The sequence below is a fragment of a genome, unplaced genomic scaffold, assembly GCF_019419815.1.
Source record: "Pyrus x bretschneideri cultivar Hongxiangsu unplaced genomic scaffold, Pyrus_bretschneideri_v1 Contig10, whole genome shotgun sequence".
Taxonomy (NCBI): domain Eukaryota; kingdom Viridiplantae; phylum Streptophyta; class Magnoliopsida; order Rosales; family Rosaceae; genus Pyrus; species Pyrus x bretschneideri.
Window position 1 is genome coordinate 6,101,923 of NW_025999391.1, and position 18,616 is coordinate 6,120,538.

The window sequence follows — 18,616 nt, forward strand, 5'->3', positions numbered from 1 at the left end:
ACAAGCTAGAAATACTAAATTTTCATTTCTCGTGTAGAGTAGTTGTTCTTTACATTACAGAGATAATGAAAAAAACTATTATTATGCTCATGAGTAGTTGTTCTTTACATTACAGAGATACTGAAAAGAACTATTGTTATGCTTAGATTTCTCGAAAGTAAGAAGGAAATTAAAATCAAATCTCATTATTGAATTGAGAAGTAGCTACAAACAACAACAAAAAATATGCATGAAAAAGGATTTTTTTTTTTTTTTTGGGAATTGTTATTAGCACTCTAAAAATCACATTCTACACTCCAAATTTTCTATATTATGAAAGAAAAATACACTTGTGAGGAGTGTAGAATGAGATTTTTGGAGTGCCAATAACACTTCCCTTTTTTTTATCAAAAAAATAAAAATAAAAACTATTATGTACGTTTATAATCGATCACATTCCTTCAATAAGAAAAGAAAATGTTTTTGTAACCAGAAGAAACTTGCTGCTAATAGTAAGAAAAACTTTCAGACTATTTTTCTAAAAGCTAGCTTGATGCAAGTTTCTCCTTACCATTGGTAGCAAGTTTCTTCTGATAACAAAAACACTTTCTTTTCTTATTGCTGGAATGAAATTGATTACAAACATACATAGACATCTCTTTTAGACCGATTTTACAAGATAACATAAAACATAGATGTTCAAAAGTCTTTACTTTCACAGACATTTAGACTTTTACCCCAAAACTTTATTCTTTTACACAGTATCACGTGAAGGTTTTTTTAAATTTTTTAATGACTTGACTTTGGTAAAGTTAATTTAATTGAAAGAATCTGACTATTCTATAAAAGATGGTGAGTGCTGGTGCTCTATCACTGTCATAGTAGGATGTTCTTTTTTTTTTTTTTTTTTTTTAACGGTGGGTGTAAATATGTGATGAGCAAAAAGATAAAACAAAGAGGTGGGTATAGTATCACTCTAAAAAAGTTATACTTATATTAAAAATTTGGTTTATTATTTTAATTTATGGGCTAGGTGGGGCAGCCTGATTAGCCACCAATTGCAAAAGAAGTCAAAAGGTCTTACATCTAAAGCACCACACCGCTTGATATTATCTTACTTTTGTTAGCATAGAAGCCATGCCCTATTTCATGAATTTCTTATTAATGAGTGCGCCAGGTAGAGCAGCCTCATTGGAGATTGATTACAAACAGAGACAAAAGGTTGCTCTGCATTTTCTTCTTCGTTGGAACGAGGCTCCTTCACCATGGCTGCTGTTCTTTTTCACCACTGCCCAGACTTGGGTGGTCCTTGAAGATCCTCACAACTATTTATCTGAGCTTCCGGATGGTTCCGGGACCACCCCGGTCCCTTAATAGATCTGTCCCTGCCCACAACTAGTTCTCCAATTCTACAAAAATGTATTATATATTGTTTTTACACTCATAATTGAAGCAAAGGATAAAATGAAAGGAAAACTAATGAAAATGGCTTGAAAACTTTGAGTTTTAACGATAAGGACCAAATAAAGGGTCGAATGAATAGTACCATGATTGACATTTTAGTATAAAAATATGATTTTTCATTAAAATAAACATTACCTGATATTTTTCGTTAAAATTATCTACAATGAATTATGAAAGTGTGCGACTTGTGCTATTGACCGGGCCTTGTAGATAGATTTCCTTATCTATCTACCACATTTGAATCGGCAACAAAAAAAAAAAAATTTGTCTTTGATCGAACCACCTGCAGGAGAGAGGCCAGTGAGCTGTGAATACATATATGATTTCTTGTGTGACATCATCGCTAACGTACATGCACCCCATTTATGTTTCCAGTGAGTTATTTATAATGACCCTTGACTAAGTAACCTAAGAATATATATATTAGTATATTGATATTTTTACATTAAGGATCCTTGATTAAGTAACCTAATATATATATATATATATATATATATCGATATTTTTACATTAAGGATGGCCCTTGACTAAGTAATCTAAGAATATATATATATATTTTAATTAGTACATCAATATTTTTACACTAAGGAGAGGGGGAGTTCGACAAAGCCACACAATGGGCATCCTAATTTGGTATCGAATTCGCCAATCACAAGATTCAAACCTAAGACCTTTCACTTCCAAGTAAAAAGAAATATTACTAGATTGTAATACTGAGTAACAATAACTTAAGAATATTATATTTTATTTTATGGTGCAACTTCAATTCTATGTAGCATTAATTTCAGCTATTCATTTTCCGTACTACTAAGAACTATACACCAGTGAAAAGTAATTTTACATTAAAGAAGCCAATTCCCCTCTAAATTCCTAAACCCATGTACTTGAGGCACAAGCAGCCAAATTGATTGTTGGGTACAAATAAACTTAAAAACCCTGCATACCAATCAGGGAATCACAACACAAAAATAACAAAAATGGCAGAAGTGAAATCACTCGCGTCCACATGCACCTACCAATAATATTTTATGTGAAAGAAGCCAATTCCTCCCTAAATTCCCAAAACCATGTACTTGAAGCACAAGCAGCCGATCTAATTGAGGGGTATAAATAGATCTAGAAACCCAGCATAACAAATCAGGAACCACAACACAAAAACTACAAAAATGGCAGGAGTGAAACTACTAGGAGCCTGGGCTAGTCCATATGTTTATAGGGTTATATGGGCACTAAAGCTCAAGGGTGTGGAGTATGAGTATGTAGAGGAGGATGTATTATTCAACAAGAGTGATGAACTTCTAAAGTACAACCCAGTACACAAGAAGGTACCTGTTCTTGTTCATGATGGGAAACCAATTGCTGAGTCCATTATCATTCTTGAGTACATTGAAGAGGTATGGCCACACAACCCCTTGCTTCCGAAAGACCCACACCAAAGAGCCGAGGCTCGGTTTTGGGCCAAGTTCGGAGAGGACAAGGTAATCGCTCTCGACATTAGTTTAGCATGTTATGGTATCCATGTGATTGAGCATGAGTTATTCTTATTTAAATAGGTTATTGAGATTAATGGTATACTAACGTTACGTATTAGACTGTCTGGCTACGTAACATTTTAAACACAAACTGACCCAAATGTTTTGTCCAACATAGAACGGAGCTTTTCTTGGGTTATTTTTTGCTACTGGCGAAGAACAAGTGAAAGCAATAAAAGAAGCGCAGGAAAATCTTAAAATCTTGGAGGAGCATGGCCTGGGAAACAAGAAGTTCTTCAGCGGCAACGAGATTGGATTGGCTGATTTAGCATTTGGTTGGATAGCTTTGTGGCTGGAAGTCTTGGAGGAAGCAGCCGGTGCTAAAGTATTTGAAGGAGATAGCTTTCCTCGCTTGCATGCATGGATTCAAAGTTTCAAGGAATCCCCAACAATCAAAGAAAACCTACCTGAGCGCAATGCATTGTTGAACTATTTCAAAGGCCGAAGGGCAACAGTTGTTGCTTCAGCACAATCATGAACAATATATACTAGCTAATAAGTAGCTAGTGCTAGCTGGTGTCACTTCTTTGTTACTATCATGTTGTATTAGTTGGACTGTCCAATTTCCAGAAAATAAAAACTTGCACTTAAATTTACATGTACACTTCCATGGCCTACTGGAGTTATAGGTCTCCATATTCCTACTCTCTTTTTTCTCGTGCTAGGGAGAGACGTCTGGTCATATAAAAAAAAAATTAATTCCAAAGAAGAGATCTGAGGAATATTGTTAACTACTTATGAATAATGAAGTGTACTTTTCTCTTTATCTCTAAGAGCAACTCCACCCCTAAAGACTTTGCGCCAGCACCCAGCCTATTTATCCACTTAATTGAACAGTAATAGACCCAATGAACAGTAATAGGCCAAAGCATCTCCACCCAAAAAAAAAATGTGCTGGCACCTAGTCTAAAAATGCGCTGGCACAAACGATCTCCAACCTTACAAAATGCGCTGGCACCCAGTCCATTTAAAATATTAAATAATTTTTTTATAAAATAATAAATAAAAAAATAGTTTTAATTTCGGATAGGATTTTTAACCAATCTCGTCACGCCACATGTCATTATCCGAACGTACTATTTTTTGAATAGATTTCCGCTAAGATTTTCAACCAATCCCGACAACCCACGTGTCACTTCCTGTTTACAATAATTTAGGCAAGATTTCGATAAGATTTTTAACCAATCTCGTCACGCCACGTGTCATTATCCGAACGTACTATTTTTTAATAGATTTCCGCTAAGATTTTCAACCAATCCCGACACGCCACGTGTCACTTCCTATTTACAATAATTTAGCCAAGATTTCAATAAGATTTTCAACCAATCACGTAGTGCCACGTGGCATTGTCCAGAACCTCATCTTTTTTTTTTTGTCCATATAAACCCTACATCCCTACATCCATCCTCACACTAAACTCAATCCTTTTTTTTAGCTCAGAATTCTTCTTTATCGTTTTCAAATCTTGAGTTCTTACAATGTCTTCTTCAAGGAGAGCGTATAAACAGTTGCAAGAGCAGCAGAAAAGGTTGTTGGCACAACAGGAAGAATTGGTCAATCTTGACCAAGGTGGAGGTGAAGATGAGGCCTTCGCAATGGAGGAGGATGAGGATGATCACCATAGAAGGCGGAGGGCCTTACATTCCCGCCGTATCATGGAAGCTATGGGTCAGATAGCCAAACCCAGACGTGCGGCAAACATCGATAGAAGAAGGGAAAGACGAGGTAAAGATCTCTTGGAAGATTATTTTATTCCCAACAGCGTTTTCCCTGATCATGTTTTTAGACGTTGTTTTAGAATGCAACGAAGTTTGTTCGATAAAATCATGAGTGATGTTTGCAACCATGATCCATATTTTGTGCAAAAAGAGGATGTTTTTCATGTTCTAGGTCTTCTTCCTGAGCAAAAAATTACGGCTGCCTTGCGAATGCTTGCATATGGAGTATCTGCAAATCAAGTGGATGAGATCGCAAGGATGGGAAAAACAACAGTTCTGAAGTCCCTGATGCGGTTTTGCTCTGCAATTGAAGCCCTCTACACCAATGAGTACCTTTGGCAACCCACGCCAAGGGACATGCGAAGGCTTCTGATGAAAGGTGAGATGCGAGGCTTCCCTGGCATTATTGGAAGCATCGACTTCATGCACTGGACATGGAAAAACTGTCCAAGTGTGTGGCAATGAGCTTATGGCGACAGAAAAGGAGCCAAAAGCATCATTCTGGAAGCGGTGGCTTCTTTTGATACATGGATTTGGCATGCTTTTTTTCGTGTTTCAGGAGCTCAGAATGACCTAAATGTCCTTGCCCAAGCTCCAGTGTTTGACGAACTGCTACAAGGAAATGGGCCGAGATGCACATATTGGGTTAATGGTAATAAATATGAGGGACCATACTACCTTGCAGATGGTATTTACCCAAGGTGGTCAACATTTGTCAAAACAATGCCACATCTGCAGAGTGAAAAAGAGAAACACTTCGCAAAGTGTCAAGAAGGGTGTAGGAAGGATGTCGAGCGTTGTTTTGGTATCCTGCAAGCTCGTTGGGCCATTGTCAGGGCTGTAGTTAGAATGTTTGATGTCGAGGCTCTTCGATCCATCATGATGACGTGTATTATTCTCCACAACATGATTGTTGAAGACGAGTATGATTATGATGCCGTAGATGAATACGAGCCGGATCCGATGAATAACTCAAGAACACAAATCTACTATGCTCATGACCGGACCGAAGATCCCGTGCAACACGAGCCATTAGAACGAGATGGACGTTACAATGAATTGATCGTTCAACGGTACACTTCATTGCAAGAGCCATACTGGCACATAACCCGTCAGAATGACTTGATTGACCATCAGTGGAGATTGCACGAAGGCGAAGATAATTAAAATAAGGCTTGTGGTTGAACAATAAAGTGTATTGTTTTAAGTAATCTTATTTAGTGTGTTTGTTTTTTTTTTTTTTAAGTTTAAATGGTGAGGTTATGTAATTTTATTTGGTGTTTTTTTTTTTAAATGTTTATTTGGTGAGTTTATGTAATCTTATTCAAATATTTAAATAAAGTACAAAAATTACATAAGAAATTAAATAAAATTCTAAAAGTAAATAAGAAATTACATAAGAAATTAAATAAAGTAGTACAAATAAATGCGAAATTATACAAAGTCTGTGGAGTTAGGATATGTGGTGCTAGGATCTTGGTTGCTAGGATTTTTGTAGCTGGAACCCCCTTGACTTGTTTCTGCATCTCTTGCATGCCTCATTCGCACGACATCTCCTTTTTCTTATGTCCAAAAATATTTTGAATTCGGAGACAGTCCTACTAGAGACTTGTTCATAGTGTCACGATCTGTTTAAGCCATCATTTCTTCTCTAAGCATCTCATTCTCTCGATGAAGTGCTTCTCTAATCATCTCGTTCTCTCGATTAACTATTTCTCTTTGTCTCTCAGCCGCCGCATCACGAGCCTCAGTAGCTGCTATTATTGCTGCCATAGCAGTAGCTTTTTCCTCATCTCTAGCCTTTTCCCATACCATGTTCAGTTCACCTTGACGAGTAAGTTCCTCCATATATTTAGTGTAGTCGTTTTTGGAAGAACTACCTTTTTTCTTTGATGCCTTTTTACCTTGAGGCCTGAGGGACTGACGAGTCGGTTGGGTCTCTGGCACTTGTTCAGGTGTCCCTTCCGTGTCTTCAAATGTGTTGGCTTCTTGTTCGGTTGTGTCTGCTTCTGGCGAACTGTGTAGACCCATACCGTGCATGACAACTTCTGGACCGGTTGCCACAATTTTGTATCTAGGGCAATCTTTGACAATTTGCCAACATTCCCATTTGTTGAATGATTTGTTATGGTTCTTTGCATTGTAGAATGCTTGTGCTTGTAGTATCTATAAAAATGTGGGATAAGGTAGTATTAAAAAATACGGGTGTAACACAAATAAACAAAATTAAAATATTGATGGACGTGGAATGCATATAAATTACATAAGAAATTACATAGAAATTACATAAAAGAAATTAAATAAATTAAAATATTGATGTGGGTGTAACACAAATAAATAAATTAAAATATTGATGGGCGTGGAATGCAAATACATAAAAATTACGTAAGAAATTAAATAAATTAAAATATTGATGTGGGTGGAATGCATATAAATAAATAAAAATATTGTTACCTCATCCGCTAAACTTGTCCCACTACGCAGATTACCAGAAGCATGAGAGATGGCGTTTTTCCAACAAGTAAAGGATGCGTTGAGTTTTTTCCAACGACCTTGAAGACCTTGACTAGATCTGGCATCTTTTCCATGTACATCGCAAAATGATTTCGTAATTTTACTCCACATTTCTCGCTTATCCATCTCATTACCCGTAATCGGGTCATGAGTAGTGCGAACCCAACATTCACACAACGTAACATCTTCACTAAGCTTCCATGAAGTCATTTTTTTCTCTCAAAGTGTACAAAATATTCAAATGTAGAAAGTGTAGAAAGTGTAGAAAATATTGAAATGTGGTGTAAGGTGGAAGATGAGGGTTAAGTATTTATAAATTAAAAAAAATAAAAAAATAAAAAAAAAGTTAATTTTTTTAAATTTTTCTGTATTTTTTTAAAAAATTTTGACAATTTTTAATTAATTTTTAATAAATTTTAATGTTGTAATTAATCTGGACCGTTGGATTTGAAAAATAATCAAATCCAACAGCCAACACGTTGCCACGTGGCCAACAGTCAAATTTCTGACCGTTGGAGCTTTTTTTTTATATTTAATTTTTGGTGAAAAAAACGTGGACCGTTGATTTGTGATCGGACAGTCCAATTTAAAAGTCAAATTTAAATTTTTTTTTACCGTTGGAAATCCAACTACCTACAAAAACTAGCCGTTGGAAATCCCACGACTCTGAGGAGGGCCACGTAGCCCTCAGCCGGTCGAACGCAAGTTGCCCTACACGCGGGCCCCACCGCCTGCAATTGTTGTCGGCTACTCACGTACAGTCGCGCGTGTTGTGCACTCGCTAGCCTTTTGGACCGGCTTCTGGGTCTGTCCGAAATGGGCTGGGCTGCTGCCTGGCTTGGGCTGGGTGCCAGCCTGTTTTGCGGGTTGGAGGTGATGGACAGGGTGTCAGGCTATTTTTTTCACTTGGTGCCGGTCCAAATGGCTTGGGCTGGAACTGCTCTAATTGACTTTGAAAAGTCAATTAAAGTGGAAATTGCACACATTTTGACTACTAAGATAAACATATGCGTTGTTACTTTGGTTAAAATCTTATGTACTAGTGACAATAACATATGATTTTGCTATTTTCAGTCATGGATAACATATAATTATACTACTTCCAATCGTCCACGATTATTGGCTATTTTAATGCATTATAAAACCCCCACAACGATTGATAAACAGATATCACATATCAAATTATGAAGCAATTGATTGACCATAACACACTTCTTTGAAATGTACAATATGCATGGTTTTCTTTATTTCTAAGTGGCAGTATTATAGAGCTTTTATTAACATCATGTAGGTGAGATAATATATGAATGCGGTCAGCGTTAGAAAACAAACGGGTAATAGCCTCCCCAAAAAATATCATATATCATCTTTAATTATTGGTAATAGAACCCATCAATATAAACTTAATTTGCATGTTCACTGTTCTTGAATTCTTGTTGTGACATCATCGCTGACGTACAGATGTACCTTTGAATTGTATGTATTGTTGACCATTGAACAATCACCCAAATATGATATATATTTTGGGTAATGACATCCACACTTTTCTTTTTTTTTTTTTTACGTTGTACATACCTTTTTAATTTCTATAATTTGAACTTCTTTAATTCAAGATTCAAAAGGTTAAAATTTGAAAAAAGTTATGTGAATGATAAAAATTAATGTATAGATAACATCATCCTGTATTTTATGTGGGAAATGTCAATATTCCCCTAGATTACTTCAAGCACAAATAGTTAATCCAAGTACAAAAAATAAGGTATCACTAGTACCACAGCATAACAAAAATGGAAGAAGTGAAATTGCTGGGAGTCTGGTCTAGTCCATTTGTTTACAGGGTTAGATGGGCTCTAACACTCAAGGGTGTGGACTATGAGTATGTTGAAGAAGAGGATGTGTTATTTAACAAGAGTAAGGAACTTCTAAAGTACAACCCAGTGCACAAGAAGGTTCCTGTTCTTGTTCATGATGGGAAACGGATTGCAGAATCAGTTGTCATTCTTGAGTACATTGAAGAGGCATGGCAACACAAGCCCTTGCTTCCGAAAGACCCTCACCAAAGAGCCGAAGCTTGGTTTTGGGTGAAGTTTGGAGAGGATACGGTAATTTTTCTCGACAGTCTAAGACATATGATGTTATCAGAATGATTGAATACTTACGAATATTTATTCGGATATATGACTGTTATATTGACATTGCATTGAACTACAAACTGACTTTGTCATACTGTTCGGCCATAAAAATCTTTGATGTAAACGCAAAAACTAACCCTGATATATTTTGTCACAGAACCTAGCTTTTCTTGGTTTCTTTTTAACAACTGGGGAAGAACAAGTGAAAGCTATAAAGGAAGCGCAGGAAAGTCTTAAAATCTTGGAAGAGCATGGCCTGAGAAATTAGAAGTTTTTTGGCGGCGAAGAGATTGGATTGGCTGATTTAGCATTTGGGTGGATAGCTTGGTGGCTGGAAGTACTGGAGGAAGTAGCTGGGGTTAAAGTGTTGGAAGCTGAAAGCTTTCCTCGGTTGCATGCATGGATACAAGTTTCAAGGAGTTCCCAGCAATCAAACAAAACCTTCCCGAGCGCAGCACAATGTTAACGTATTACAAGGACCGAAGAGCAACACTCATTGCTTAAGCAGAATCATAAACAATTATACATATATATACACACACATACACATATATCTTCATGGACTTATGGGATGTGTTTATTGAAGCTCTCAGTAATTGTGTCACTTGTGATCATTATATCTCTGGGGAGAGGAAGAGAGATAAAGAATCTGACACAAACTACAGAATTTTTTTTTTTTTTTTTTGCTAAATAGAGAAAAACTTAGTTGAGATTAGTCGGCAATGGTTGCGTGTAAGACACTTACCCTCCTCCAAAGAACCACGTGCCCCATCCCTCCACTATTTTTATTGATAATAAATGAAAGTAAACCATAAAGATACAAGCAGGAGGACTATGCCAAGTCTTCGGAGAACCACGTGCCCCATCCCTCCACCATTTTTATTGATAATAAATGAAAGTAAACCATAAAGATACAAGCAGGAGGACTATGCCAAGTCTAGCGAAGACAAAATGAACAATGAAAACGATAATAAGGACAAAACAAAGTGTCACGAACATGGACAGAGGCTACAATATTCGGAACCCTAGACCACAAGTAATAAGCATAACTATTTATCCCAAATGAAACTAAATCATCTACAACCTGATTTCATTCTATATAAATATGTGTACACATAAATTGCATTTGATGAAGTTGCCGGAGATAATTCTTACAATCTACCATGCATTTGGAAAATTTTATGCAAGCAATTCCTCCACTCCCACTCTCATCAATTGCTAAGGCACCAATTGAGGAGAACGCGAGAAGTCAACAACCAAAGAAAAATTAACTTCTAACCAAATAAAATTTCAATCCTGAACTGAAGCTAATTCAATAGCTTTAATTATCGCTATTACCTCTGCCACCACAGAGATAGGAATCTTCAAGTTAGAACAAAAAATTCCAAGGAATTAGCCTTTAAAAACCTGAAACACACTGCCATAACCAACTTGACGATGCCTACATGTAACACCAAACCTCTTAAAACATCAGCCCTGAACATAACTAGACCCTATTCTATTTGAATAATGAATCTGTCCAACAATAAGCTTAAAGCATAAGAAACATTAATTCTAAGTCATTCATGTGGAGTTTGGTTTCTCAAGTACCATATACTCACAAAATAGAAACAAAGCTGTCATCTATAAATCTCATAATTGTGAACTCTTATTCAAGGCCAACCCGTGGTGAAAACGTTCTCATAATTGTGAACTCTTATCCTACCTCCCTGACTCTACCCCCGTTTGACATAATATGATGTCTTCACTGACTAGTTTTCTTTTGTGTAATTCAGAAGCAAAACTTTTTTAGATTCTACAAAGCAGTTGGCGAAGAGCTAGCAAGAGCAGTAAAAGATGCCCAAGAACATCTGAGAATCCTAGAAGAGCACCTTGGTGAGAAGAAATTTTTTGACGGAAATGAGATCGGAATGACAGACTTGTCTTTTGGATGGATGGCATTCTGGCTTGAGGTCATGGAAGAAACGGCTGGTGTAAAAGTGCTGGACGTCGATAGCTTCCCACGCTTGCACGCAAGGATTAAAAATTTCAAGGAAGTTCCTGGGATCAAAGGAAACCATCCTGATCCAAGTTAACTGTTAGCCTATTTTGAACGCCTACGGGAGAAGTTTACGAAGCCAGCTAATTCTTGATATCCAAGTCTTAATATACATGAACCAAACACGAATAAAGGTTAAAAAGTAAGGAGTCATATCAGATATAAAAAAAATGCAATAGCTTGTGCATTCCATACGTCAATAGTTTCAAGCACATCTAGTGTAATCTTCAAAAACCCTTCATTAACTGTCGAATCATAAAGGTATTATGAAAATGAATTTGCATTCACAGTATAATTTCTCTGATCAATGAAACTTGTCGAGGTAGAAATTGGGCTTCTTTTTCTTTCGAATAATCAGACTGCGAGGAGATCAGGCTCTCCAAGTGAATGCATGCTGGGTTGTGGAGCCTAGCTTTGTGTATTTTTAGCACTCGCTTCTGAGAGTAAAGTTTCGGGTTCACCTGTTCGGTATAACTTCACAGTGTCTGCGTAGGAGCAACATTAGACATTAAAATAGTTTCCCTTTGATTTAACTTTGTTCTTTTTAAGATTTTCCTTTGTCACGGAAGATATTGTTGACTCAAAAATAGAAGAGTTCGAGCATCTCTAACAATACTCGCTAAATTTTTGTTATTGTGGCTAGTCAAATGACCCAAATGTTAATTTTATTGGATGAGTAAAAAGAATGCCAAGTCATCAACTTACATGTGCAAAACATGTGCGAATGAAATGTATGTCATAAGTCTCAATAGGAGAGTATAAATACTTTCTTTCCTTTTGTAGTTGGTAAGTGATGGTTATACACAAAAACAGTGAAAGAAATACATTGATAAATTCTTCAGTTTTCTTCCAGTCTTCCTTCATCTATACATTTCTTGATTTCTATAGAATTCTCCATTGTTGTTAAGATGGTATCAAGAGCCAGTCTTGCTTGCGCAATGGATTCAGTTTCTGCTATACGCTGCTACGATTGATAATAAGGTGATATCCTTTCTGTACTTTTCACAAATCTTGAAAGAATTTTGATTGATTCTGGAATTTTGTTTCGAATATCAGTATAATTGAAGGCCGATGCCATAGATTTTGGTGTATTGAAGATTTACAAGTTGATTTGAAGAAAGGCCGATGCCAGATTTGTTGCGATTGATTTTGGGGTTTTTCTTGCTTTGATTGAATTGCATGAAAGCTGCTGCCATTGTTGAGATTTGTTTGTAATTCTTGGTTATTGTGCAATAGTATAGTGATTGGTTGTGACTTGGTACTTGGTTTGATATCAGATCTTGAAATTTTCATTTGGGTTCTTTCCACCGACTTAACTTTCTTCTGGGTTTTTCTGGATTCTTTCACCGACATTGTTGTTCTGTGTATATCTGGTGATATCCGTGTAAGGTGTTTAGAGATAACGATGGTGAATCAAGTGAAAATTGAAAGTTTATTGGGTATGCTCACTATTAAATTGAATGATGACAATTTTCGTAAGTGGAGCTTTCAGTTTAGTTATGTTCTGTGTGGATATGATCTCCTTGATCATTTCACTGGTGATTCTGTTTGTCCTCCCAAGTTTGTGCTCACCCCTGAATTAGGTATTACCACTGAGATCAATGCTGCGTATAAAGACTGGGTTAAGATTGATATGGCACTGTTAAGCTTGTTGATTGCCACGCTCAGTGATGATGCAATCGAACATGTGGTAGGTTGCAAGACCTCTCATGAGGCATGGACTGCTTTACATGATCGATATATGTATGTTTCTAAAGCTAGTGTTAATCATTTAAAAGCCGAACCACATACTATGCAAAAAGGGGTGGATACTATTGACAAGTATCTACTGAGATTAAAGGCTATTAAAGATCAACTACAAGCTGCTGGAGAGAAAGTGTCAGATAATGATCTCATTATTGCTGCACTCACAGGCTTACCTTCGGATTATGATATGATTCGAACTGTTATATTTGCAAGAGAGTCTCATATTACTCTTAAGGAATTTCGTGATCAATTAATTGGTGTAGAGAGGAATATTGAAGCCAGAATGCATTTCTTAGTTCAAGGGATGTCTGCCATGTTTGTGAATGCTAATTCTTCTACTGCCAATGCTGGTGGTTCTTCTGGATCTTCTAATAGTTCTTCTGCTACTCAGTTTTCTCCCACTCTTGGGTCTGGATCATCTGGTGGCTCTTCTTCTCAGTACGACCATCATTCCTCCGGTAATCAGTTTCCATCTAATGGTTTTTCAAGCACTCGTTCAAATGGCAGATCATTTAGTTCAAATACTTATAGACCACGAGGTAATGGAGGGTATAAACAAAGGTTCAATGGTTCTAGATCTGGTAATAATTGGCAATCTTGGTCTGGCAATACTTCCAATAGGTTTGAACTGGTTCCTGAGTGTCAAATATGCTCCCGTAAAGGTCATATTGCAGTTACTTGTCTCTACTGGAATGAAACTGGGCAGCATGTTCAAGAGTGTCAAATTTGTGGCAAACGTGGTCATATTGCTTTAAATTGTAGGCATAGAGGCAATTATGCATATCAAGGAGCTCAACCACCTCATTCCTTGTCTGCCAACTATGCATCTCAAGGTTTTAATATGCCTTCTTCAGCTAGTATGGGAATGTTTTCACATCAGTCTCAGTTTGGGAATGCCAGTCACTCTCCTCAGTTTATGCCTTTTAATCAGCCTCCTCCGTTCAATTCTCATTCTATGTCATCTCCTCCTGGATTTTCAGCTATGAATGCACAACCTTCACCCGAAATTTCAAATGGAGACTCCTGGATTCTTGATACTGGTGCTTCTCACCACATGACACCTAATTTAACAGTCCTTGCTCAATTTGCACCCTATGAAGGGTCTGAGAAGATAATAGTTGGAAATGGTGAAGGTTTGAATGTCCAAAATATTGGTCATGGCACTTTGCAAACTTCATCTCATGTTTTGCATTTGAAAAATATTTTACATGTGCCCATGTTGACTGTTAATCTGTTGTCTGTTAAAAAGCTGTGTAAAGACAATCGTAGTTGGTTTATATGTGATGATATTTAGTTTTTTGTGCAGGACAAGGCAACATGGGCAATCCTCCATCACGGAAAGAGTAGCAATCATGAGTTGTTTCGAGTACCTGTGCATATTTTTCCCACACTAATGAATCAAGGTGTATGTTCGTCTGCTTATCTGGGACAGTCTGTGAAATCTTCTCTGTGGCATCAGCGTTGTGGTCACCCTTCCAATGATATCTTGTCAACTATGATTAGGGATTTTAATATAGCTGTTACTTCTGATGAAACTGTCAAAATCTGTTCTCATTGTATTGATGGCAGAATGACTAGAATTCCATTTTCTGATAGAGTTGATAAAGTAGATATTCTCTTTTACAAAGTTCACAGTGATGTATGGGGACCTTCTCCAGTTGCTTCAGTTGAGGGTTTTCGCTATTATGTGTCTTTTGTAGATGAGGCAACTAGGTTTGTATGGATTTTTCCTATAATGAATAAATCAGAAGTTTTTGGTTCTTTTGTCAAGTTTTGTGCATATATTGAGAATCAATTCCATACTCGAATCAAAGTGTTACAATCAGATGGTGGTGGGGAGTTTCTCAGCAATGCTTTTAAGGAATTCTTGGCAACACATGGTATATTACATTTTATTTCTTGTCCTTATACACCTCAGCAGAATGGATTGGCTGAGAGGAAGCACCGTCATCTCATTGAGACAACTATTACAATGCTTTATGTTGCACAGTTACCTTACAAGTTTTGGTCTTATGCAGTCACTCATGCTGCATTTTTGATCAATCGAATGCCCTGCAAGAATCTTCATATGGAATCACCTTTTGGAAAGTTATTTGGTAAGAAACCTGACCTAGCTAATCTCAAAGTTTTTGGTTCTGCCATCCATCCCTATCTCCGACCATACAACACTAATAAGTTGCAGCCTCATTCTACTCAATGTGTTTTCTTGGGTTATCCACATGGTTATAAAGGTGCTATCTGCTACCGTATATCAATGAAGAAGATTTTTATTTCTCGCCATGTACTTCATGATGAAACTACATTTCCTTATAACCATGGTAATCACATAGCTACTGGTACTACTTCTCTCCCTTCCTCTGGTTGTACTAGAACTTCAAGTCCTATAATTGTTCAGTTACCATCTCCAGTTGTTTCATCTTCAAGTAGTGATTCTAGTATTGCTTCGCCACAAGTTTCAGGCACTCAATCCATTGGTTCTACATCACAACATCACAGTGCTTCTACTTCTTCTGGTTCTTCTAGTTCTTTGGGAAATGCACAGGACTCATGTACATAGACTACTCTTTCCAGCCCTATGTTGCATGTCTTTCATCCACAACAACTCCAAGTTATGTTGCCCTCACTTAATTCCTCTAGTTCTCCAAGCACAGTGAATTCATCTGTATCACATGGGATTCAGACAAGGTTACGCACTGGTACAATCACCAGAAAGGATTATTCAGCCTTAACTACCATATTTCCAGAAGTGAAGTCTTTAACTCTTGATGATGATGCTCATTTTTCAGGAGGTTTTACCTTTGTTGCTGCAATTATGGATGCCTCAGAACCATCAACTTTTAAACAAGCCTCTCATATTCCTTAGTGGCAAATGGCAATGCAAGAAGAGTTTGATGCTCTTCAAACCCAAGGTACTTGGACTCTCGTTCCGAATTCTTGTGATAAGAATGTCATTGGCAGTAAGTGGGTATATAAGATCAAAAGAAATAGTGATGGTTCCATTTCCCGATATAAAGCACGATTAGTTGCTCAGGGATTCAACCAACAAAAAGGGCTGGATTATACATAAACATTTAGTCCTGTGGTCCGGCATTCTACAGTTCGACTAATCTTAGCATTAGCTGCTACACATCATTGGGATCTTCGACAACTTGATGTGAAGAATGCCTTTCTTCACGGAGAATTGCAGGAAGATGTGTATATGAAACAACCTCAAGGTTTTGTTAATCCTCAGTTTCCTACTCATGTGTGTAAATTAGTTAAGTCCCTTTATGGTTTAAAGCAAGCTCCACGAGCTTGGAATGCAAAATTCACTAGTTATTTGCAAGCTATTGGATTTGCAGCTTCTGTCTCGGATTCTAGTCTATTTGTTAAAACTGAAGGGACTCATGTTGTCATTCTCCTTCTCTATGTCAATGATATTGTCATCACAGGTTCTAATTCTCAGTTGATACAGTCTGTGATCACAACTCTTAGTGAAGTGTTTGACCTTAAAGATATGGGAAAGTTAGCCTATTTCCTAGGCTTACAGGTTACTTACAAGACCAATAGGGATCTGTTTATCAATCAAGTCAAGTATGTTAAAGATTTGATTCATAAATCTGGCATGGATGATTGCAAACCATGTTCCACACCTTGTAAACTTCATAATCAAGTTCTCTCCACTGCTGGTATCTTATTACCTGATCCTACTCTATATCGCAGTTTGGTTTGAGCTCTTCAATACCTTACCTTTACACGCCCTGATATTGCCTTTGCTGTAAATTCTGTTTGTCAATATATGAATGCTCCAACGGATGTTCATTTTGCCATGGTCAAAAGAATACTTCGTTATTTGCAAGGTACTGTCTAGTGTGGTTTGACATATATTTATAGAGGGTTTGTCTCTGTAACTGCATACAGTGATTCGGATTGGGCTGCAGATTTGAACACTCGGCGATCTATCACGGGGTATGTTGTCTATCTTGGGTCTAATCCCATTTCCTGGCAATCCAAAAAGCAGTCCTCTGTTTCTCGGAGTTCCACTGAAGCTGAATATCGTGCCTTAGCATATACTACAGCTGATATTGCTTGGATTAGGCTCGTACTTAAAGATTTACATGAGTTCTTGTCTTCTCCTCCAGTGTTATATTGTGATAATCAATCTGCAATAACTTTGAGTTTAAATCCAGTTCAACATTCTCGGATCAAGCACTTGGAAACCGATTTTCACTTTGTCCGTGAATGAGTTCAGAAAGGAGATCTCTTTGTTGAATACTTGTGTACTAAAGATCAAGTAGTCGATGCCCTCACCAAAGGCCTTCATGGTCCAGATTTTCTTCGTCACTGTTTCAATCTTAAGCTTGGTTATCCAAGCTAAGATTGAGGGGGGGTATTGGATGAGTAAAAAGAATGCCAAGTCATCAACTTACATGTGCAAAACATATGCGCATGAAGTGTATGTCATAAGTCTCAATAGGAGAGTATAAATACTTTCTTTCCTTTTGTAGTCGGTAAGTGATGGTTATACACAAAAACAGTGAAAGAAATACATTGATAAATTCTTCAATTTTCTTCCAGTCTTCCTTCATCTGTACATTTCTTGATTTCTATAGAATTCTTCATTGTTGTTAAGAAATTTGGCTAGCCACCACTTCCACTTAATATTAGCTATTTTAGTAAGTTAAAATATGTTTTTCCCTAAACTAATTAACAAGCCAAGCCCTTTTTCTTCTCTTGAAGCCTACAAACAATGCAATTTATAGTTTTCAATGTTTAGCAAAAATTTAACTTTCTCACTCCTCCTAGCTAAAGTAGGTAGGTTGTTGGAGCTTGGTTTTTCTTCAAGCGTGTTGGAGCTTGGTTTTTCTTCATTTTTGTTGAAGTAGGTAGGTTGTTGGAGATGCTCCGTACGTATTTGCCTGTGTTTTTTAAGTTTCTTGTCACATTGATCTTTTATTTTTTGGGCGATACTTGGGTACTCGCTAGGGAGTACTCAAGTTACTGACTTCATAATGTGGGCTATTCTCCCAAGTTATTGACTTCATAATGTGGCCAAATGAGAATAGCCCACCTATCTTCTCTAAAACTGCCCCAAACATTGGTTATCTTTGTAATCAAATATCACAATTTTATAGCATTGACTCAAGATATCTCCATACTGTTAAAGAACCCCAAGAAGTGTCGTTTCTATTCCAGAATTGGTCAGTAACAAAATAAAGTGTAAAAGAGAGTTCGATGAGTTTTCTTTAGTCTTTAGCTTTTTTAGTAGAGCCTTGGAGGATGAGATTCAGTGTCTGAAAAGAGAAAATGAAGGGAATATAACCTTGAGATTGAGTTTGGAGACGAGAATGGAAAAAAGGATTCAGCAATTCACCTTTTGGTTAATACTCAACCATTAAATAGCAAAAAGCCAACGCCAAACTACATACAGTTAACATCCACAAGAGACTACAACACTAGTTTTGTTGGAGGAGATAAACAATTTGTTGATTAATTACGTTCTTCGTCAGCAAT

At 37.0% G+C, this 18,616-nt stretch overlaps 1 protein-coding gene and 1 pseudogene across 1 annotated transcript; both read left to right on the top strand.

Moving 5' to 3' along the window:
• Positions 1-2,594: 2,594 nt before the first annotated feature.
• On the top strand, positions 2,595-3,741 carry LOC103960224 (glutathione transferase GST 23-like). The gene is made up of 2 exons (XM_009372660.3): positions 2,595-2,921; positions 3,094-3,741. Exons 1-2 carry the CDS (start codon positions 2,610-2,612, stop codon positions 3,451-3,453), a joined length of 672 nt encoding a protein of 223 aa, XP_009370935.2. The 5' UTR covers positions 2,595-2,609; the 3' UTR covers positions 3,454-3,741.
• Positions 3,742-8,994: 5,253 nt separating this feature from the next.
• Positions 8,995-9,924, top strand: LOC125480917 (annotated as a pseudogene).
• The last annotated feature ends 8,692 nt before the right edge of the window (positions 9,925-18,616 follow it).

Bases quoted from the DNA above. Each gene is read 5' to 3' on its own strand.
- LOC103960224 (XM_009372660.3), top strand. From the start codon at position 2,610: ATGGCAGGAGTGAAACTACTAGGAGCCTGGGCTAGTCCATATGTTTAT. The intron at 2,922-3,093 runs GTAATCGCTCTC...TGTCCAACATAG, and splicing joins CCAAGTTCGGAGAGGACAAG to AACGGAGCTTTTCTTGGGTT.